Here is a 20,419-nt window from a genome sequence, read left to right as displayed (position 1 = left end):
AGCCTCAGCTCACCTGTGCTGTGAGCAGCTTGTCCTCAGCTTTGGTTCTGCTGCTCAGTGAGCTCACTCGTTGTTGGAAGTCTGTGAGCCAGCGCCCGGCGTCCTGCTGATGGGCATCGAATTCTCTCAACTGAGAAGATAAAGACACCGACGTGATGAGGTGGATTAAACTCTTCAGACGTGTTTGGATTGTTCATCAGACATAATAAATCTGAGCTGTGGAACTACAACATGTAGATATATGCTCAGTTTTTTCTTCCAGGTTGACTGAAGACTCTAAATCACAGTAAGTAATTCTGCATAACATTTAAAAACTGTAATAAAGGTTTAACAGACTACTCTCACCTCCAGGTTCCTCCTCTCCGTCTCCTTGGTGACCTGAGCGTCTGCATTATCCTTCATCTGACTGGCTGCCTGCAGGACCGTCCTCCACTGCTCCTCCGTGTCTCGGACCGTCTGCTGGACGTGCAGCCTCCTGCCGTCGTCTGCGTCTCTGTGGTCGCACAGACTCTGACCTCGTCGTCTCAGATTGTTGACCTGACAGTCTCCTTCAGGTCTGGAGCCCAAAACACTCTGGAAAAAAAACCCCCAGTAAATTATTCATTAAATACAAAATCTCTTTCATTCAGACTTCTGATTATAATTATATGTAATTATAATTTATAACAATCTATAATCCAAAACCTTTCAACCATTCAGACAACATACAGACCTGAGCTGTGCGACATCTTTCCTCAGGTGGTGTGTGACAACCGGCGGACTGTAACGTCTGTTGTCTGTCTCTGATCCACGACTGAGTGTTTTTACTCTGCGTGTCAAAGTCGTCTGAGAGACATCTGAGCTCAGCCTGTCCAGCAGCCTGCAGGACCGTCCTCCACTGCTGCTGCGCGTCCTCCACCAGCTGCTGCAGCTCAGACCTCCTGTTCTGCTCCAGGCCATCGCACAGACTCTCGCCTCGTCTCTTCAGGTCGAGCACCTTCGTCTCGCCCTCGGGCGAGTCGCTTAAAACAGCCTGACAGAGAAGAAACCGAGATGGAGGTGTAAAGCTTTAGGATTCAGTCTGTGCAGAGAACGTCTAGCTGCATGTGTGAAATATAAAATCTATGGTAATGTAAACTTTACAACCTCAGATTAATCCGGACTCACCTGTGAAATCTGTAGCCTCTGCTCACACTGCATGGGACCACTGAGGGACAACAGCTGCTGCTTCTGCTCCTTCATCCAGGTCTGGGTGTGTTCACTTTGGGTTTTGAAAGAATCGAACTCTCTGTCGGACGCGGCTTCGGTCTTCGCCTTGTCCAGAGCCTCCTCTGCAGCGTTCAACACTTTCCCCCACTGCTCCTCTCCCTGTCTGACTGCGTCCTGAACCTCATGTCTCCTGCTGTCGTCCATCGCCTGGTTGTCACACAGTCTCTGACACTGTTGCTTCAGCTCGTGGAGCTTTGACTTTCCCTCAGGTCTGGAGTTGAGAGTAGCCTGAGAACAACACACATCCCTTTAGAAGAGCTCTACAGCTCTAAAAACACGAGGATGTTCCTGAAATCACAATCCACCACATTCTAGAACATAAGATCTCTTTTAAACTCACTTGTGAGATCTGCAGCTTCTCCTCGACTGGCACGTGTCCGCTGACAGACTGCAGGTTCTGTTCCTGGTCTCTTATCCAGGACTGGACATTTTCACTCTGGGTTTTGAAAGCACACATGTCTTTGTCTAACAGAGCTTGAGTTTCCACCTTGTTGAGAGCCTCCTCTGCCGTCTGCAGGGCGGCCGTCCACTGCTTCTCTGTTTCTCTGACCGACTGGAGGACTTGTTGTCTCCTCCTCTCGTCCAGCTCCTCCTGCTCACACAGACTCTGGCTTTGTGTCCACAGGTTGTTCATCTTAGATTCTCCCTCAGGTTTGGAGCTCAGGATCATCTGGTGACAAGTTATGACAAATGTTTGAAAACTTCTCAGAGGATGAATCTTAACATCTGGGTCATTCTCTAAATCAGATTTACTCTCCACTGACCTGTGCTTTGCACTTCATCTCGTCCGTCTGGACGTCAGTGGAGCTGAGGGGTTGCAGAAGGTCTCTGATCCAGGTCCTGGTGCTCTCAGCCTGGGTATCGAACCTGTCGCACTCCCCCTCCAGGTCAGTCTGGGCCTTGGCCTGCAGCCGAGCCTCCAGGTTTCTGTAGCGTTGGATCAGGTTATCGCCGTCTTTCAGGAGGGTCTCCCCTCTGACGCCTTGTCTGCGCACTGATGCTAACAGCACACTCAGGGTCTCAGCTCGACCACTGTCACATGGAGAGAAACATATGAGGTCTACAAGACATGTCGCGGGGACAGACAGCTTTCTGTGTATTGAGCTAATAGTTCCAGGCCTCTGGATATTTGGGAGTTTATCAAAATACGTAGCCGTCTAAAACAAAGATCAGATCTTTTTTAAGTACATGTTAAAAGACTGTTTGCAGATTTGATTGGATGATTGACGTCACCTCTGATCCTGAAGCTCTTGGACAAGATGTTTGTCTTTGTCCGACACCACAGACTGTTTCTCTTTGGTCTGCAGCCACTCACGGAAGCTGTCATGCTGCTTTTGTAAACTAGAGAACAAACACACGAAAACATGTTTCTAATCATAAAGTCCAATCTTTGTGTAAATGACCACTACATGTTAAATGACATCTTCTGCAGGATTGACTGATGTTAACGTGATGCGGGTCTGTTGAGGGATCCATGAATTCACCTGTTCAGGTCACTGAGGAGTGTCTTCATTTGCTGCTGCCTGTTGTGGCAGTGGGTTCTGAACGTTCCCACCTCCTCCTGCTGCTCCTTCATCCAGCCGCTGAGCTCAGAGAGCTGCTGGGGAGGAATCTGCTCTCTGCCTTTCTCCAGCTGAACTTTCATCTGATCCAGACGTCGCTCTGCATCCTTGGATTTTAAGAAAGCCTGATGCACACAAGAGAAACTGTGAGGACCCGTTTATATTGAGGTCAGACCGAGCTCACATACATGCCTATCTCTCCGATCGTCCATTTACTCATCCACTCACAGTGAGTCTTTGCAGAGACGTCTCCACATCTGTTTTGCTCTCAGGGTTTTCGAAGCACTCGTTGACAGACAGCTGCAAGTCCTGGAACCATTCCTCAAAGGACTGCCTCTCATCTGAGGACACGTTATGACCATTTAACTGATAATGCGTGCTAATTAAAAATCCAAAAGGCAAATTAGGCATCAAGAGATAAATCACAACAGATTCAAATCAAGAACCTTTGAGCACTTTGAGCAGGCCCTTGTCCCGTTCCTCTTTCTTCAGGTGAATCATGTCCTTAGTGCGGGAGATGGCCTCTGTTAGTCGGCTGCAGTCCACAGACAGAGCTTCCAGCACCTGAGGACTGGCCACACTGGAAACCAAACGCACCTCCTTCAACACAGCCTCGGCCTGCTCCTGCTGAGTCTCCAGATTAGTGAGCAGATCCTGGTGGAGAGAGAAAATATAATGAAAATACAGGTTATGTCACTTCTCTGACTGACATGTTATGTACGTTTCTCTAACATGAAACAGTTGTGTACCTGTAGCTGGGCCTCGACTTGTGGCCCTGAAGCATCGACTTTACTCAGAGAACACTGGATGCTCTGCACAGCTGTCTGACACTCGTGGATCTTCTCAGCGAGGTGTTTCTTCACAGCTATCAGCTCCTCAAACACGTCGGTGCAGTCGGTGAACAGCTCCTTCACCTGCTCCATCCTCTTCCTCAGCTGGGTTTCCATCACCTGCAGTTCCAGCGGAGCCTCCTGACCCTGCAGCATTTCCTGGATCTCCACTGACTTCTTGTGGAAATGTTCAATGTTCTCCTCATTTGCATGGATCTCATCCTGTAAAGTGAAGAGTAAAATAGCTGCAGGTGTCCTTCAAAATAAAAACCAGCCTTGTGAATTTCACTTCTTCAGAAATCTCACCCTCATGGCAAGAACTTCTCGCTCGTTGTAGAAGGGATGACTCTCTGCAAACAGGGCGAGTTTTGCTCCGGCCCAGTTATCCACCTCCCCGCCGAGCATCAGCTGCTTCTCCCACAGCTCCAGTCCCACCTTGAGGTTGTCAATGTACGCATCCGTCTTCTCTGTCACCTGAAAGAGCAGCAAAAAGAAAACAATGACATTCAGGGAGGTTTGTGCGTCTGTGTGCAGGATTACACAAGATCTACCGAAATGATTTTCTTGACACTTGGAGGAGGGGTGTGATACAGACCGGGGAGGAACTCATTAACTTCTGAAGTGGATTTGATTAATGAAGCAGATCCAGGAATACTTTGACTTTTCCTTATTTCCTCTGGAATATTTCATGGATCTTGATTAAAACCATCAGACTCTGATATATATTGAATTTAAGGCACTTGTTGTGCTTTCTAATTTGACTTGTGCAGCTTGACTCTTAATTCTAATTCTTCTCATTTACTTTAATGTATTTGATTTCCTTCCTTGGATCCGCTTAACCTCCAGGTTTATGAGCATTATTTTATTTTGTAGTAAACACAAGTTAAATATCCACATGTTCCTCTCTCATTTCTGTGGAAAGCATCGTGCACAGATTCTTACATCCAGCCAGTTGTCCATCAGAGTATCAGCCTCTGCTTCAAACGAAGACTGGCTGCAGTCTGGGAGCGTCTTCAGCTGAGACTGCAGCTGTTTGCAAACACCTCTCATCTCCTCCATACGCTCCCTGAGACCAGCCAGCTCCTCCTTAGTGTCACTGACCTGGATAAATGGACACGTGTTAATAGGAAGTGAACACACAGAGAACATCAGTCTCCCTTAACTCTAACTGTGGTTTAGATTACACAACATGAAACTGCAACGATTGTGTTAAGGCAGAATAAAACAAAATGTTGGACTCAGACGTTTCTTGTGAACTCACCTTGGTAATACTTCTGTACAGGTTGTCTTTGCCCATGTAGGAAGCCTGATCACCGATGGTCTGCTCCGCTCTCTGCAGGGTGTTGCTCAGGTGACTGCGGCAGCTCTGAAACTTCTTCAGATTCTCCAGCAGGACGTCGCAACGCTTCTTCCTGCAAGAGGAAGACAAGACTAAGGGTTTTGACCGATGTCTCAGCTTCTGTTGACCACACGTCCACTGCTTGGGTCTAGATGATTAGCTTAATATCAGAATTGTAAGAATAGCTTTACATCACTCAGTAAATGTAGTTCAATCACTTACTCCTACAAGCTTCATTTATTGTTTGTGATTACTTGAGCTTCTCCTGCCAAACACACCTTTCAAAGAAACCTTTGTGAGTCTCCTTCCACTGCGTCTCTACCTCCTGCATGAGGTGCTCTGCTTCTCCCTGTTTCTCCTGAAGTTCACGGAGGTTCTGGAGCTCGGCACGCTGGGCCTGCAGCTGGACCTCCAGATCTGACAGGGCACGAAGCCTGGGAAAGACATCATAATACATGTTTAAATCAGATTATCAAATTCACTCATTCATTTAAATTGGAATTACAACCATCAGTATAAAGTCACACAACACACACCTGTGCTGCACTGCAGGTATGGTGGGCTCCTTCAGGCTTTGTGTTTCAATCATATCCTGCAGCTTCCTCAGCTCAGCGAGCAGCGCCCTCTTCCTCAGGCCCAGGGATTTACTCTGGGTCTCCTTGACGAGCCCCTGCTGCTGAACGGCCAAACCACTGTCAGCTTCCTCCAGCCGCCTCAGCAGAGCCGTCACCATGTCCAGGCAGGAGGCTGGGACACCATCCCTGGTGACCGTCAGTCTGGCTCCCTGCAGGAGCAGATCCAGCTGTGGCGCCTTTTCTTTCAGACTGTCGATGCTCTGCCTGATCAGAGCCAGCTTGGATCGACCGTCCTGCAGTATCGTAGCATCACTGCAGGGGGCGCCTTGGACTCCGGAGATGTCTTCATCCACAGTGCGCAGTGACATGAGGAACCGGTCGAGGGCGCGGGCGGCAGCCTCACTCTTGCGGACCTGCTGTCGGAGCTGATCTAGGCTGGTTCTGTGGGTCTCGACCTCGCGGGACAGAGGGAAACAGTCTCTGGGGTCCAGGTCGCTGGATTCATGGTCCAGACGGGACAGCTGGTCCAGCTCACTCTGGATGTTCTCATCTAGTTCCTGTTGCAAAAAGAGACAAAGTACAGATAAGAGTGAGATAAGAGGACTGAAGTGTGAGATTTGTTTTTCTGCCAAAGCTGCTGATGAACTTTTGTTCTTTCGAGAAAAAGTCTATTTTCCATTAGCTTGTCTTTTTCCTTCCAACACTTTTCACTCAAAACTGTTTGCTTACATTCAAACATGTGTCACTTTGGTCTCAATCATCAGTTAAAGTCCCTTATTTTAGTCATAGAATGTAAATAAAGGTGGACGACACTACTCCAATTCCTCACACTTTCCAGAAATGGAGCCAAGAGATCACGGGTGGAGCTGTGGTATCAAGAGCCCCTCCAACAAATCGTGAGTCAATCTCAGCCGTCAATCATGTTTTCAGCTAATCATCAAATAACTAATTAAACCAAACTTAAAACAATTATTTAACATCTACTTTGACTTAAGTCACGTTCCATCTGCTAACATGGAGGAGGCTGGGTTTATGACCTACACTGCAGGCTGCCACCAGGGGGTGATAAAGACCTTCTTTAATTGTCTAATTGTAGTACGGTTCATGTTTAAACTGTCTTTAGCATACACATCTATAAAAGTCAATAATAATATCGATGCATTGATCACGTTTATAGTTTAGAATAATAAAACTAAACCCAAATGAAGGACGTGTGTGGAGGACATTAGACCTTAATATCTTTCAGGATGTTGGTGTTGGCCAGTGTGAAGGCGCTGATGTCTTTGGGCTGCCTCAGGTACCGGTCCAGGCGGTCGGAGAAGTCCACCATGTGGTTCTCTGTGGAGTCGACCTGTCTGAGGGCGGCGCCCAGCGAGCTGCCTCTCCTCTGAAGGTTACACTGTTGGCTGCGCCACTGCTCCTGCAGCTCCACCTTCTCCTGCTCCAGACCAGTGTTACCACCCAACTGGGAACACTGGGAGCACAGGTTTCCATACTCAGACCACAGGGACTCCGTCTCCTGCCTCAAGAACTGTGGGAAAAAGAGGATATTAGTTTGTTGTGGGGAATAAAAAATATAGAACAAGATCATTCAAATATTGTGTTGCACCTGTATTTCCTGCAAACGTGTGTGTAAGCCTTTCAGAGAGGTGGAGTCCGAGGGGATATCCTTGATGCTCTGTTCGTTTTTAGAAAGCTGTGCATGTAGGGTCCTCTTACAGTTCTCATATCTGTCACATTTAAAACAAATAAAAACAAGTTCATCACTGAGAATCCAAATAGTTTCGGTCAGTATGATGTATATTGTTATCGAGGCGTACCTCTCAAAAGCCTCCTTCTTGGTGACGTCCTCCTCTACTGACGTCTGCTTCTCAACCTCCCTCCTCTCCACACTGACCGTCTTTACTGTCACTTGGGAAACCTGAAAACGAAGAATAGTTTGTTATTCATTCATTCAAACTGCTTTCAGGTATAAAAGAAGAACATGTGAAACACTTGTTCCTGGAACATTGGTCTGAAAACATTCACTGGAGGAGCAGCTCTAATCTTGGGAATGTGTGGTTTCAAAGGGAGTGAGTCATACCTCAGCTGAGACTTGAGGTATCTCGTGCTCCTCTTGTGTGGTCACATCCTCACTGAAGGCAACAGGGATCCTGTGAAGAGGGAACGAGGATGGTGATTTTCCTTCAAAAAGTTTTATGCTAATTGCAACACAGGACAAAATCACTCTGCGGAGAAACTGCAAGTGAAAGATGAAAGTCTGATGTTTGAAGTTTCAAGGACGGAAGGAAAGCATCACTATATTTCTCGCCTTGATGTAAAGGCAACGTAGAAACACAAAATCCATATTAATCTCAAAACATTCATTTAAATAGGTCACATTAAGAATCTGCCATCAGCTCCTGTTGTTTAGGAAATTATCTTTGACTCTGATAACCCACCTAGAATCAGGGAGTGGTGCCTCTTGGTCTCCGCTGAACTGGTGCTGGATGGCAGCCAGCCTCTTCTCACACTCCCTCAGCTGCGTCTGGGCGAGGCGGTGAGCGTCCTCCGGGCTCAGGGTGTCGCACAGCTCCTTCAAGGCCTGAAGGTGCTGCCCTGCCTGAGCAAAGCTGCCATCCACTGCAAAACAAGCCTGTTGAGAACAGTGAGCATAGTTATTACTGCTTTTACAGCCAGAGGGTTGAGTATTCCATCCATGCACGACGTCACATTGTAATTTTTACACCGGTGCACCCTCTTATTTAATCACATTTTTTATTTATATTTTTAATCTGACAGCTTGACAGATGTAGACTAATGCAAAAGCCGACCCCCAACAGGTGAACTGCACAAAAAGTGAAAGAATGCTGTTTTTATTTTAATTCGTTCCAATCTGCGTTTGTGTGTTTCTCGTTTCTTGCCCGCACCCAAGATACTAAATCACGTTGTAAGTTATTCTTCACAGACCCCAAAACAGCAGTCTCTTAAAGAGGAACCAGAACAAAGTCACCAAGGCTCACCATCGCTCTCCTCGCAAACAGAGAAGGAGGAAGAAAGGAAGGTTAGGCAAGTAGAGCAGGTAAGCTTGCAGAATACCCATCCACTGAAGCACACCTTCCAAGAGCTTAGTTCTAGTAAATCAACTACCTGGACTTCTTTTTCTAATCGGGAGCTTAAGTGCGTCTCACACTGACGAGCAGCTGAGTTAAAGTCTCTCCTTGTCACTTCAAACCGTACTTGTTGTGAAAAGCCTGAGATCTCAGCTCTCACGGCCTGGGAGATATCATGAAACAAATTTAAAATGAAAAATATAACACTTGACATGTTAGGACACAGTTTTCAATACAAGGATTGAGTGGATTTATGTTTTAAAGACATCAGTATATTTGACACATTTGTACCTTGATGAACATGTGAACACTTGTCTATATGTGTCACTTAAGATTTCACACATAAACAGAGTTTGTGTCCTACCTCCCACTGAGATCTGACAGACTGGGTGAAGAACTCCATGTCTCTGAGCTGTGGGGGGGTACAGAAGGCCTCCATGCCCTTGGCTGCTCTGAGGAACTCCTCCAGCAACTCTGGGTCCAGGGTCTTCAGGGTCTCCTGAGGGGAAAGGCAAATCATGCAGTTGCAAAATGGCTCATTGCAAATTGGTCGATGAAAAAATGAGAGGGAGAAAAACAAATTTACACATTTGTTGAGAGGAATACATTCACTTATTTAAAGTAACTGAATCATCAAACGTCTCCAGTTTATTCACAGATTTCTGTCCAACCAGCCACTGAATGTTGAAAACAACAAACACAGCTTCCATGAACTGGGTACATTTAAACTACAGTGCCTATATGCCACAAGACACCAGGGGGTCACCTGAGACCTTTGGCTTCAACTTTGGGGAGCCATGATGCCCACCGTGTTTATATACAGTCTATGGGAGTGCTGTGTATCAGAACGAATGAATGAAGACTCAGGAGGAAACATCAGTAATTATATTTACCTCTTTCACTGACGCTTGTTCGGGTGATATGTGTTTGTCTCTGAAGACGTTGATGGCTTCCAGGATGTGCTCCTGCAGGCAGTGCTTGGCCTCCTCAAAGCCATTTCTGGCCAAAGCCTGGGCCTTGGCGTAAGCCTCTGTGTAAGCCTGTGGAGGTGCCTGAGCCAGCGCCGGGGGTTTGATGAGGTCAGGGGACTCAGCCTGGGACTGAGGTAGCACATTGACCTGAGAGAGTACAATTGTTTGGGACTGTAGAGGAAGTGGTTGGATCTGAGATCTGGCCTGTGGGGGTGATTGAACCTTGGAATGTGCGCTAGGTTGGGCCTTGGGTAACTGTGGTGACTGAGCCTGAAGTTGGGGCTGTGGTGGGGGCTGTGCCTGAGGTACAGGTTGTGGCATAGATTGGGATGTGAGTTGGGTTGGTGACTGAACCTTTGTTTGAGATGGTGATGAAGCTTCAGGTTGTGGTGCTTTTTGGGCCTGTGACTTGGACTGTGGAGGTGATCCATCATTGGGTGTGGTTGGTAACTGAACTGTGGGCTGTGGTGTCAACTGGGACTCAGGGACAGGTTGTGGCAGTGATGCAGTCTTAGGTTGGGTTTGAGAATGAACCTTTGTTTGAGTTGGAAATCGAGTCTCAGTTTGTGGCTGTGACTTGGATTGCGGAGGTGATCCATCCTTGGGTTGGGTTGGTGACAGAGCCACGGGTTTTGGTGGCAACTGGGGCTCAGGTACAGATTGTGGCAGTGATCCAGTCTTAGTTTGAGTTGTGGATTGAACCTCTGGTTGTGGTGCTAACTGGGCTAGAGGCTTTGGCTGTGAAGGTATTTCCCTTTTTGGTTGAGCTGCTGGCTGAATTTTCAGTTGTGGTTGTAGTTGGGTCTGTTTGGGTTGTGGAGGAGGTTCCTGGGACTGAACATGGGGCTTTGTCTGTACTGATTGCTGTGTCTGAATAAGGGTTTGCGATGAGGCCTGCAGCTTTGTTTGGACTTGGGGCTGTGTAGGAAACTGAGGATGGGTTGGATGTGGCACTTGTGATTGTTGAGGTATTTGAATTTGCATCTGGGGCTGATGCTGAGTTTCAGGCTGATGCGGGACCTGTGAATATTGCTGAGAAGGAGACTGTGGATGAGGCTGGCGCTGGCGTACACACATTTGCGGCACTACTTGGCCTTGTGTCTGAACAATATTATAAGCTCTCATCTGTTGTTGCATGGGACTTTGGGGCCTCATCTGGGGTTGTGTTTGAGCCAAGGCTTGGTGTTGTATTTGTGGCTGTATTTGAGGATGAGTATATGATTGCCCCATGTGAGAATACCCAGGTGTCCTTATCTGAGGTCCTTGCTGGGGCCCACTTTGGGTCCACTGTGGTAGGACCTGAACGGTTGGATAGACCTGAGACTGTAAAGTTTGATCTATTTGCTGAATGTATGGTTGCGGAATGGGATGTCTCTGCTGGGTAAAGGCTTGGTTTTGTAGGTCTTGTTTGGGTGTCCACAGCTGGGATGGGGATTGTGCCTGGGGGTAACCCTGAGGGAAAAGCTGAGGTTGAACCTGTGGATGCTGGACAGATATTGGAGATGAGGCTCTGACTTGAGTCCAAGGCTGTAGCTGGCCCTGTAAGATCTGTCCCGGGAGCTGGACTGCTGGTTGAGCATGTGCAGAATACTGAGTCATAGGCTGAGAATGAACCTGAGGCTGGATGACATGTTGAGCCTGGGTTTGATGTTGAGTCAAAGATTCAACCTGACTTGGCCAGGCCATCGACTGAATATGGGCTTTACCCTGGCCATGGGCCATTGACTGTGGATGGGCCATGGACTGTGAATGAATTTGAGTCTGAGCCATTGCCTGATGATGGGCTTGAGGATGGGCCTTTGGCTGAGTCTGAGTTTGGGACTGGGCCATTGACTGAGGATGGGCTTGAGGATGGGCCTTCAGCTTAGATTGAGTTTGGACCTGGGCCATTGACTGAGGATGGGCCTTTGGCTGAGGCTGAGTTTGGGACTGGGCCATTGACTGAGGATGCGCTTGAGGATGGGGCATTAGCTGAGGCTGAGTTTGGACCTGGGCCATTGACTGAGGATGGGCTTGAGGATGGGGCATTAGCTGAGGCTGAGTTTGGGACTGGGCCATTGACTGAGGATGGGCTTGAGGATGGGCCTTTGGCTGAGGCTGAGTTTGGGACTGGGCCATTGACTGAGGATGGGCTTGAGGATGGGGCATTAGCTGAGGCTGAGTTTGGGACTGGGCCATTGACTGAGGATGGGCTTGAGGATGGGCCTTTGGCTGAGGCTGAGTTTGGGACTGGGCCATTGACTGAGGATGGGCTTGAGGATGGGCCTTTGGCTGAGGCTGAGTTTGGGACTGGGCCATTGACTGAGGATGGGCTTGTGGATGGGCCTTTGGCTGAGGCTGAGTTTGGGACTGGGCCATTGACTGAGGATGGGCTTGAGGATGGGCCTTTGGCTGAGGCTGAGTTTGGGACTGGGCCATTGACTGAGGATGGGCTTGAGGATGGGCCTTTGGCTGAGGTTGAGTTTGGGACTGGGCCATTGACTGAGGATGGGCTTGAGGATGGGCCTTTGGCTGAGGTTGAGTTTGGGACTGGGCCATTGACTGAGGATGGGCTTGAGGATGGGCCTTTGGCTGAGGTTGAGTTTGGGACTGGGCCATTGACTGAGGATGGGCTTGAGGATGGGCCATGGACTGTGAATGGATTTGGGCATCACTGATTGCTTGAGCATGCATTTGGGGCTGGGCCTGTGTAGGCGGTTTAGGGGAGGGGGGCCTGACAGGGGACCATGACTGTGGATGACTACGAAGTTGAATGTGGAATGGCACAGGAGGCTGCATTTGGCCCTGTAGTGGAGCCTGCATAGGGGAAGCAGATCTGACCTGAGCCAATGTTTGCACTTGAGCTATAGGTGGACCATGGGCCAGACCCTGTGGCTGAACCTGTGGCTGCATACCTAAATGAGGTTCAGCTGGGACACATGTTTGGGACTGAGCCTGACCCTGAGACTGAAGCTGTATCTCTGTCTGTGGATCAATCAATAACTGTGTCTTCACAGGGCCTCGGGGCAGTGGAATGACTTGTGTCTGTGGCTGAACTTGGCTTATTTTGGTTTGTGACATGGTCTTCTGGGTGTCTGTTGTAGTTTGGGACACACTTGTTGACTGTACTTGGACTACTGTCTGAGATGTAGACTGAACCATAGTTTGGGGCTGTGCCTTAGATTTTGGGTGAGGTTGAGCAACAGTTAGACTCTGGGATTTAGCCTTTGCATCGAAATCTGGTTGTGTCTGTTTTAAAGTAGGCTGTGGTTGCTGTGGTTGTTTTAGCTGTTCCTGTTCTTGCTGCAGACATTGTTTCTGTTGCTTGTGCTGTTTCTCCAGTTGCAGTAGTTGTTGCTGATCTAGAAGTTGTTCGGGCTGCTGCTGATAAAGACTCTGAGGTACTTTCTCTTTTTGCTGTTGCTGTGACTGATTAGGAGCCTTGGCATTTCCCTCTGGCTGAGACTTGCGACCTCCTGTTTGCAGGGGAACAATTTGATCTGATGTCATTTCTTTTTCTGACTTTGGCTCTGAACCTTGAGTTTGGCCCTGAGTAGAATCCTGTTCTGGAGGTTTATGCTCTCCTGAGACTGGTTTGTGTAGCCAGGGCCGGTTCTTCAAGGCCTGAGCCTTCCTGCTTTGAATCTCACAGGAGCTTAATGGGGGTTTCTGTACAGGAGGCTGTTTGTTGGGCTCCATCATCTGTTTGACTTGTGTTTCAACTTGTACACAAGTTACCACCTGCTGCTGAACTTGATATTGATGTGCTTCAATATGTTGCTGTTCCACTTTCTGCTGCTGTTGTTGTGTTGGCCTCAGCTCCTGCGGTTCCACTTGTGTTTGCTGCTGTTTGAGTTCTTGCTGCTGAATTTCTTTTTCCTTTTGTCTGTTAACCTCTTCATCGTGCTGCTGCTGCTGCTGCTGCTGCGGTAGTGACGGGAAATGTTGTTCCTGAGACTGCTGTTGTTTTGCCAAAGTAGTCGTCGACCATGCTTCAGTCCGGCCCTCTGGCGGCGACTTTGTCCTGGTCTGCATCACAGCTTGTGCATAGGTGTATGGCATTGGGGGAGAAGTAGTCTTTACCTCTTTGTATTCCTGCACCACTATCTTCGGAATAAAGGTTTCATGAGACTGACGAGGAACTAAGTAACTTGTCTCAGGCTGCTGAGTTGGTTGTCTGGTGTCCGATTGTCTCAGATGTTGAGGCTTATCTTTAGCCTGGATGAAGACTTTAGATGGAGGAATTCCTTCTGGGGGGCTTCTGCTTCTGTCTCTTCTGGATCCCAGGCTGCTCAGCATACCAACAGCCTCCTGGAATTGAAATCACATATTGGAAAACCTGGCATTGTAATAATGAAATGTTAATATTCTCTGCCAGGCTTCTCTTGGTTTTCTTTTCCTGAACAAAACATGCAAATCTCAATCGCTTGTGGAGTCAATCTACAGAAAGTGAACTTGCCTGAGACTGAGCAACAGCCACTCGCACTCTGTCCTGCATGGCGGAGGCATGGAGGTACCGGATGGGAGAGCTCTTCTGATTCGTCATCACCATCACCTGCAGGTCCTGCTCCTCCATCACGACCTGACCCTCCAGCTGTAGACCGCGGGAAATCAGGGTCTGAGGGAATAAATGGTGCGGACTTGCCATCAGTGTTTCCTCTGTAGCACGGTGTAAAATTAAGGGACCAAATAACAATAATTAAAATAAAGTCAGGTTAAAGTTACGGGTGTCTAACTGGAAGAAACTTTGTTTAAAACAGGAAGAAAAACCTGGTTAGCAAAGAATAATCAAATGCTGACAATAAGGTGTAACATTGTGTAAGTTCCAGTCAATTATTAATTCATGAATCAATAATATTCTGTCTGGGTCAGTTATTTCAAATCAAATACTTATGAATGTGTATAATCTTCACTTAAAGTATCTTCATGGTAGCTGCCAACACCCGTTAATGTAACATATGCTTATCATAGAGAGGTTTGAGAAACCTCTGGGTGTCTCATGAAAGGACATGTCGCAGTTCTTTTACCCTGGCTCTTGGGTCCTGGCCCCGCTGTTGTCGCTCTGCGGCCCTCAGCAGCTGGTAGAGTTCCCTGGCCTCCATCTCCCAGTGCAGGAGCTCAGCCAGACGACTGTCCAGACCTGACACGCTGTGTTGCAGCTCCACACACACCTGCTCTGCCTCAAACAGGGTCTGCATCACCTGGCAACATTTCAATGACAGAAATTAAAGAAGAAACGTCCAGAACACTTCTCAAATGTCGTCGTCAGTAGCTCTGTAGTTAAAGATATTAAACAAACGTATGCTACAAAAAACTACTGAATGAAAGTTATAGAAAGAACTTCTTCATACATCAGGTAAAGCAAACTTCAGCTTTTGGAGCTGATCTGCTGGACATTCTGAGGAGGAGGCGAGAGCCTCCAGATCCACTTCTTTAAGCTTCCTCATGATGAACTGAAGGGACGAGAGCGAACAGATCATTCTAGAGAATAACAGCCAACAACGGTGAATATAGGGAACCATGATTGGCTGTTGTTTCCATCACTCCCACCTGTATTCTTTTTCTGTAGGTGCGCAGAGGACCCGCCATCGCCTCCAGAGGTTCTTTGAGAACCAGACTGGCTTCTCTGATCAGAGCCTGCGGGTCCTGGGGTCTGGCCTGGATGTCAGCGCTGGGCTCAGACTGAAACAAGAGCATGAGAAAATATTTTAACAGAGAGAAAACCAGAAAATCCCAATAATATATTGTTTGGTAACAAACAAAACACTTGCTGGTTACTTGCTTTTACCATAACAGCCAGTCGGGCGTATTTGTTGTTTTAATTTAATCTTTGGTCACTTGGACACTTGCTGACTCTATCATAATACTTCATTGTTCTAAAGGAATAGTTTCACTGACTGAGCCATTGACAAAAGCTGTTAACTCATTGTTATTGAAAGCCATAAGGCCGTGCATTTAAAATTGCCTCCACAAGAAAAGCAAAGGTGGAGTAGCACTTTCAAACTTGAGGTCACTCCCTTAAATTATGCCGTGAGAATAAAAAGAACAATGGCACGATTACACCTTCAATTCCAGAGCCATGAGACATCGAGTAATCTGAATCACTGCTGGCAAGAAACAATAAACACAGAAGAAACTAGGCCAACGCAGATGAAGAAAAAGCCTGACAAGCAGATTATTATATACAGAGTGATACGGCACAAGCTTTATCCAATGTATCCTCTGCAGCTCTTTAATTTTAGAGAATCATTTATTAAATGAATTGACAACTAATTTGAAAAGCAAGTGTGTGTTTCAGTCATTCATCTGCAAAACAAATGGAGCCTCTCACCAACCAGGTTTTCCCTGTTCTGTCACTTACAAAAGTATTTTTCTTGACGAACTCGGCCCACAGCATGTTGAGCCTGCGCAGCTCCTCCGCCAGACTCCTGCTGGTCTGAGGGTCTGTGGACTCGATCAGGAAGTTGCCCACCTCGTTCAAGTGGGCCTGACGGGAGCCCCACTCAGCCATAGATTCAGACGACACCTGAAAATCACAAATGCAACAATCTCAATAAGAAGGTGTGTTTGAAAAAAGTGTGTCTAGAAGCATTGCTCTATTTTATTACGTTTCGCTGGAGGGAGAAAGTATCATATTGGTTGAGTCGAACCAGCTGGTTGAGTAAATACAACTTTAATCAAGGGGAAACAATTATTAGCATCACTGCACATGTTCTACGATGGCGTTATATGTGTGGTACCGCTGGTCCGTGGGCCGTGCTGGGTGCTGCAGAGCCCTGCTCAAGCCAAGCCTGCAGGGAGCTGAGGCAGTCGCCGTACGAGTCCCAGGCGGACAGCACCCGACCCATGGTGCTCTTTGCTGTGGTCACCTCCTCCAGAACCAGGGCGGTGTCCTCCTCCAGCTGCTTCACCTGCTGACTGACGTGGTTATAATCTGCAGCTGAGGAGCAGAAAGAAGACGAAACACTCAGTTGATCCAAAAACACATCCATGAATCAGTTATATCAAGGACTTGGGCAAAGTCACAGGAGACTCACAGAGAGCAGATTTACTGGAATATTTCTCAGAAATCTGCTTCAGCTTATGAAGAGCTGCTTCCAACAGAGACGTCAGCTCCTGTCTGTTTATCAGCTCCTGAGTGGAAAGAAAGAATTATCGTTACGATATATAGAATCAACATCCGGGGATGAGTAGTTGAAAAAACGGACAGATGAACTTTATTATTCATGGGATCATCAAAGTCTTGTGTTGTGTTGAAGATGCTGAATCTGAACGGTCACCACTCACATGCCATTCCTGCAGCAGCACCCTCACAGCCTCCGGAGAAATGTAAGGCCTCTTCCAGACACGGAGCTTGGTCCTGATCTGACCCAACAGATCCAGAACCGTGTGGCGGTGCTCCCGGTACTCCAGCTTGATCCCGTGGTACTTAGCAGTCACTCTCACACTGGTGAACCTGGTGAGAACATCCACATGCAAAGGTTAAAATCAGGGGTTTAGGGTTAAATACCGCAAAAATGAGAAAGAAGAAAGGAGAGCAGAGTTTAAAAAGGCGAAGCAACATAAACGCTTATTACAACTGTAATAACATTTTGAGTCAAACTGTAAATTAACGAGCATCAATTACATTTCTTTGTAATAAGGGTTTGAAACATCTTAGATATGTACTTATATGATTAATCTAAAATATGGTTATCGACCCCGTCATGCTCTAATACTGATCCTATCTATGCACAACCAGGACATTGATCCTGAGGACAGTAATAAACAGACAGAACTCTCACCTCCTCTTCAGCTCGTCGGTCTTGTCAGCGGGAACCATCATGTTTCCGTACTCGTCCAGGTTCTGGAAGGACTGGTAGGTCTTGAGCTGCTGCGGCATCTCCTCCAGGCAAACCTACGGCAACATTCACATGTACATGTTCAAACTTGTTCAACTAACTCTCTGAACAGGAAGTAAAGACAGAGGCTGAACTGGAGTGCTTATTCCGCCGACTTTATTTTAATCCCCGACGTGGAAAACCTCGCCTGAGGAACCTTGGGTTTGTTAAGTCACTCTCGCTGTCCTGAAGTCACACAGTTTAAAGGGTTGAAGTTAATATTCACTTTGAGCAGCTCCTGTTTCTCTCGGGCTTCGTCAGCAGCGCGGCCGTGGTCCTGCGGGTCGCCCTGCTCCTCGGCCAGAGCCCCCTCTGCCTTCAACAGCCAGCGGGCCACCGCGTCCAGGGGGGGAGGAAGACTCATGTCCAGCTCGATTCTGTATTCACGAAGCTGGAAAACACACAAGAGAGAGAGAGAGAAGTGAAAATACAGACACATTTACACTGTATTTATACAAATATGATAGAGAGAAATAGATCGATAGAAAATAAACTGTACAAGCTTCACAGTTTTTTCCAGTGAGCGGCGCTGACCTTCTCAGTGAGAGTGTCCCACGCCTCTCTGAGGGCCCGCTGCTCATCGCTCAGCTTCGGGGTCCGTCTCATCGCCGTCAACAGAGGCATGATGGGCCGGCGCTGCTCATTGAACGACACCAGAAACGTCTGAAACACCTGAGGGACGGAAAATACCATCGTCAGGCCGAAACCTCAAACTTGCTCAACTTTCAGCAGGAGTTTGACGCTGAGGTAAAAGAAAGCAGCAGCCTCTCGATAAAGGAAACAGCTCTTACAGAGTGTTGTATGAGCGTTCGTAATCATTGGGACTTTAAAAGGATGCACATCACACTCAGCTGTGGGATCATATATCGTGATAGGAGACGTACGTGGTATCGCTCTGAGTAGCTCTCTCCCTCTGTGGAGTCCCATCCCTCCAGGAGCTCGTCGTAGGCCTGAACCAACCAGCACGTCACTTCCTGTGCCTTGCGATCAGGTGTCGCCTGGAAACGCAGAACAATGAAAACAGTTGATAACAGGAGGTGTTAATAATGCCAGGATCCAGTTAGATGCATGTTTAGTCAAAGGAATAGATGTTTTTAGTTTGACATCATCGTCAGTGACAATTAACGAGACTTCTTAATGAGACGTCGCTGATCCGTTTGTTTTTTGAAACCACAGGTAACTTTCTTCTACCAGTTTCAGGTACTTCTGTTTTGGCTTCACACTGGAAGAACAGGTGAGCGCAAATAAAACCAAACGATGGCCGCTGTGAAAAAAATCTGTTCGACTCTGTCCAGAGCTAAAGCTCTTTATCTGGAGCTGAGATGATTTGATCAAATCTAGTTATAGACACAAAATGCAATAAAAATAATTAAGCAAAAATGATTTTCCACCAGGCACCGACTCCAGTCATGAGATACGTCCCAGAAAACACCCTGTTTGTGCCGAGCAAACAAAGTTGTTTTTCACTCATGTGCAGCCGCCAACTTTATTCTGCACCTTCTCTCTGTAAATCCAGATGTTTGAGGTTATGTCGACTACGTGCACATAAACAAATTCACTGAGTGAAGACGCATGAAAGACATTTCCTGATGTGCCTGATATTTTTATGTGCCGTCCACGTTGCAAACCACGTTGCTCAATCACTGCAGGACAAACAGTGAGTGTGGATGAAAATGTCTCCTGCAGCTACATAAGAACATCCTGATATCTTGTCAGAAACCCGAGCCGACAGGTGTTTTGGTGTCTCAAGTCCTGCGACAGGCGGAACCTGCAGGAAATATAAATGTGCACTGCCGTCGCCTCATGAGAGCTTTATTCATGTCATGGGAGGCACACGAACACACCCTCACTGTGGGTTTGGATTTCTTCCCAGACAACAGGGCAAACTAGTTCAATTGTGCATGATGGGTCCTGCTCTAATCACCATGTGATCTGACAGTAATCTTGGCTTTCAGCGGGCGGAGCTTTTTTTTTTTTATTGAAGCAGCTGCTCTGCCGTCGCATTAGACAACTTTCCTGGCGCTTCTTCAAGGAAGTTGATCGTCACAAATTAAATCTTAAGTTGTTTGTGGGTGCAACGGAGTATCGTCACGGCTGATTTGCACCGTGTGACGCAGCAGCTCCGAGGCTGCTGGTTTCAAAACGAGCAGGCAACACGGTTCCCGAGCAAATCACAAAGCAGTGACAGGGGGGTGTGGCACCGACAGAGAGCAGGCTGGGAAAACATGTTGAGAAGTTGAGAAACAGATGGAGTCTGACTTTTGAATCTCTCTAGATTGTAAACTTTGAACATGACTTTTTATTTGTTAGTTTATAAATTTCCTTTCTTTTTTTAAATAGTTTCAGGTGAAGATGGAAATGTCATTGTCTCCAAAATATTTATGACTTCACAGTAAATTCTATGCTGATAACAATTATAATTTAATGTAACGTGACACCGGGTCTCAGGATGTGAGTAGATGGGTGAAACTTGAAGAGATGAAGCGCTACCTGTCGCAGAGGAGACGCAGAAATAGCAGGAGTGTAGTGAACAGGCAGGTTGATGGGAGAAGGAACTTTCGGAGGAGTATTCAGATATTGTGTCTGAGAGGGAAAAAAAAGACAAGGAGGAGAAACGAGAAGAAACAAGAAAATAAATCCCAAGTGACTGAGGAGAGAGAGAGAGAGAGAGAGAGAAGGGATAAAGGTCAGGTGATAACTGAAGTGAAGCAAACAGAGAAACACAGAACTTCTGAATATGAGGTGTGTAACTGCTTTCATTACGTGCGACTGATCTATCGGGGCAGATAACAGCTACAGATCTGTTCCTGAGTAAATTCTGGAGAAGTTGCAAAACAGAAACAAAAGTGTGAATGATAGAAAAAGTGCACCGGGGGGGAGAGTTGCCAGAGGAGCATCACAGACGCTGCTGTGGAGTCTGTTAGAAAAACACTCATCCGACTG

At 47.2% G+C, this 20,419-nt stretch overlaps 1 protein-coding gene across 13 annotated transcripts in view; it reads right to left on the bottom strand.

Moving 5' to 3' along the window:
• syne2b (spectrin repeat containing, nuclear envelope 2b) overlaps nt 1-20,419 on the bottom strand; it is a 114,775-nt gene that overhangs the window by 77,450 nt on the left and 16,906 nt on the right. For 11 of the 13 annotated variants that reach the window (XM_069535126.1, XM_069535115.1, XM_069535120.1 and 8 more), the window contains 37 exons: nt 19,967-20,059; nt 18,361-18,474; nt 18,011-18,148; nt 17,703-17,867; nt 17,381-17,493; nt 16,884-17,052; nt 16,634-16,730; nt 16,337-16,536; nt 15,958-16,122; nt 15,147-15,278; nt 14,948-15,049; nt 14,624-14,797; nt 14,056-14,214; nt 9,540-13,907; nt 9,011-9,145; nt 8,684-8,809; nt 7,996-8,189; nt 7,638-7,707; nt 7,375-7,475; nt 7,164-7,284; nt 6,786-7,085; nt 5,516-6,111; nt 5,258-5,413; nt 4,902-5,052; nt 4,583-4,741; nt 3,947-4,114; nt 3,560-3,862; nt 3,257-3,464; nt 3,039-3,151; nt 2,733-2,935; nt 2,482-2,589; nt 2,013-2,280; nt 1,589-1,918; nt 1,147-1,476; nt 713-1,012; nt 346-573; nt 14-130 (listed from right to left, as the gene is read on the bottom strand). In XM_069535126.1, coding sequence (XP_069391227.1) covers nt 14-130; nt 346-573; nt 713-1,012; nt 1,147-1,476; nt 1,589-1,918; nt 2,013-2,280; nt 2,482-2,589; nt 2,733-2,935; nt 3,039-3,151; nt 3,257-3,464; nt 3,560-3,862; nt 3,947-4,114; nt 4,583-4,741; nt 4,902-5,052; nt 5,258-5,413; nt 5,516-6,111; nt 6,786-7,085; nt 7,164-7,284; nt 7,375-7,475; nt 7,638-7,707; nt 7,996-8,189; nt 8,684-8,809; nt 9,011-9,145; nt 9,540-13,907; nt 14,056-14,214; nt 14,624-14,797; nt 14,948-15,049; nt 15,147-15,278; nt 15,958-16,122; nt 16,337-16,536; nt 16,634-16,730; nt 16,884-17,052; nt 17,381-17,493; nt 17,703-17,867; nt 18,011-18,148; nt 18,361-18,474; nt 19,967-20,059 — 10,974 coding nt within the window. The remainder of the gene's footprint in view (nt 1-13; nt 131-345; nt 574-712; nt 1,013-1,146; nt 1,477-1,588; nt 1,919-2,012; nt 2,281-2,481; nt 2,590-2,732; nt 2,936-3,038; nt 3,152-3,256; nt 3,465-3,559; nt 3,863-3,946; nt 4,115-4,582; nt 4,742-4,901; nt 5,053-5,257; nt 5,414-5,515; nt 6,112-6,785; nt 7,086-7,163; nt 7,285-7,374; nt 7,476-7,637; nt 7,708-7,995; nt 8,190-8,683; nt 8,810-9,010; nt 9,146-9,539; nt 13,908-14,055; nt 14,215-14,623; nt 14,798-14,947; nt 15,050-15,146; nt 15,279-15,957; nt 16,123-16,336; nt 16,537-16,633; nt 16,731-16,883; nt 17,053-17,380; nt 17,494-17,702; nt 17,868-18,010; nt 18,149-18,360; nt 18,475-19,966; nt 20,060-20,419) is intronic. The other 2 variants (XM_069535122.1, XM_069535118.1) reach the window with 2 other exon arrangements.

The sequence above is a fragment of the Paralichthys olivaceus genome, chromosome 12 (genome assembly GCF_024713975.1).
Source record: "Paralichthys olivaceus isolate ysfri-2021 chromosome 12, ASM2471397v2, whole genome shotgun sequence".
NCBI lineage: Eukaryota > Metazoa > Chordata > Actinopteri > Pleuronectiformes > Paralichthyidae > Paralichthys > Paralichthys olivaceus.
Note: the sequence above shows the minus strand (reverse complement) of the source record. Positions and strands in the feature narration are given on the sequence as shown.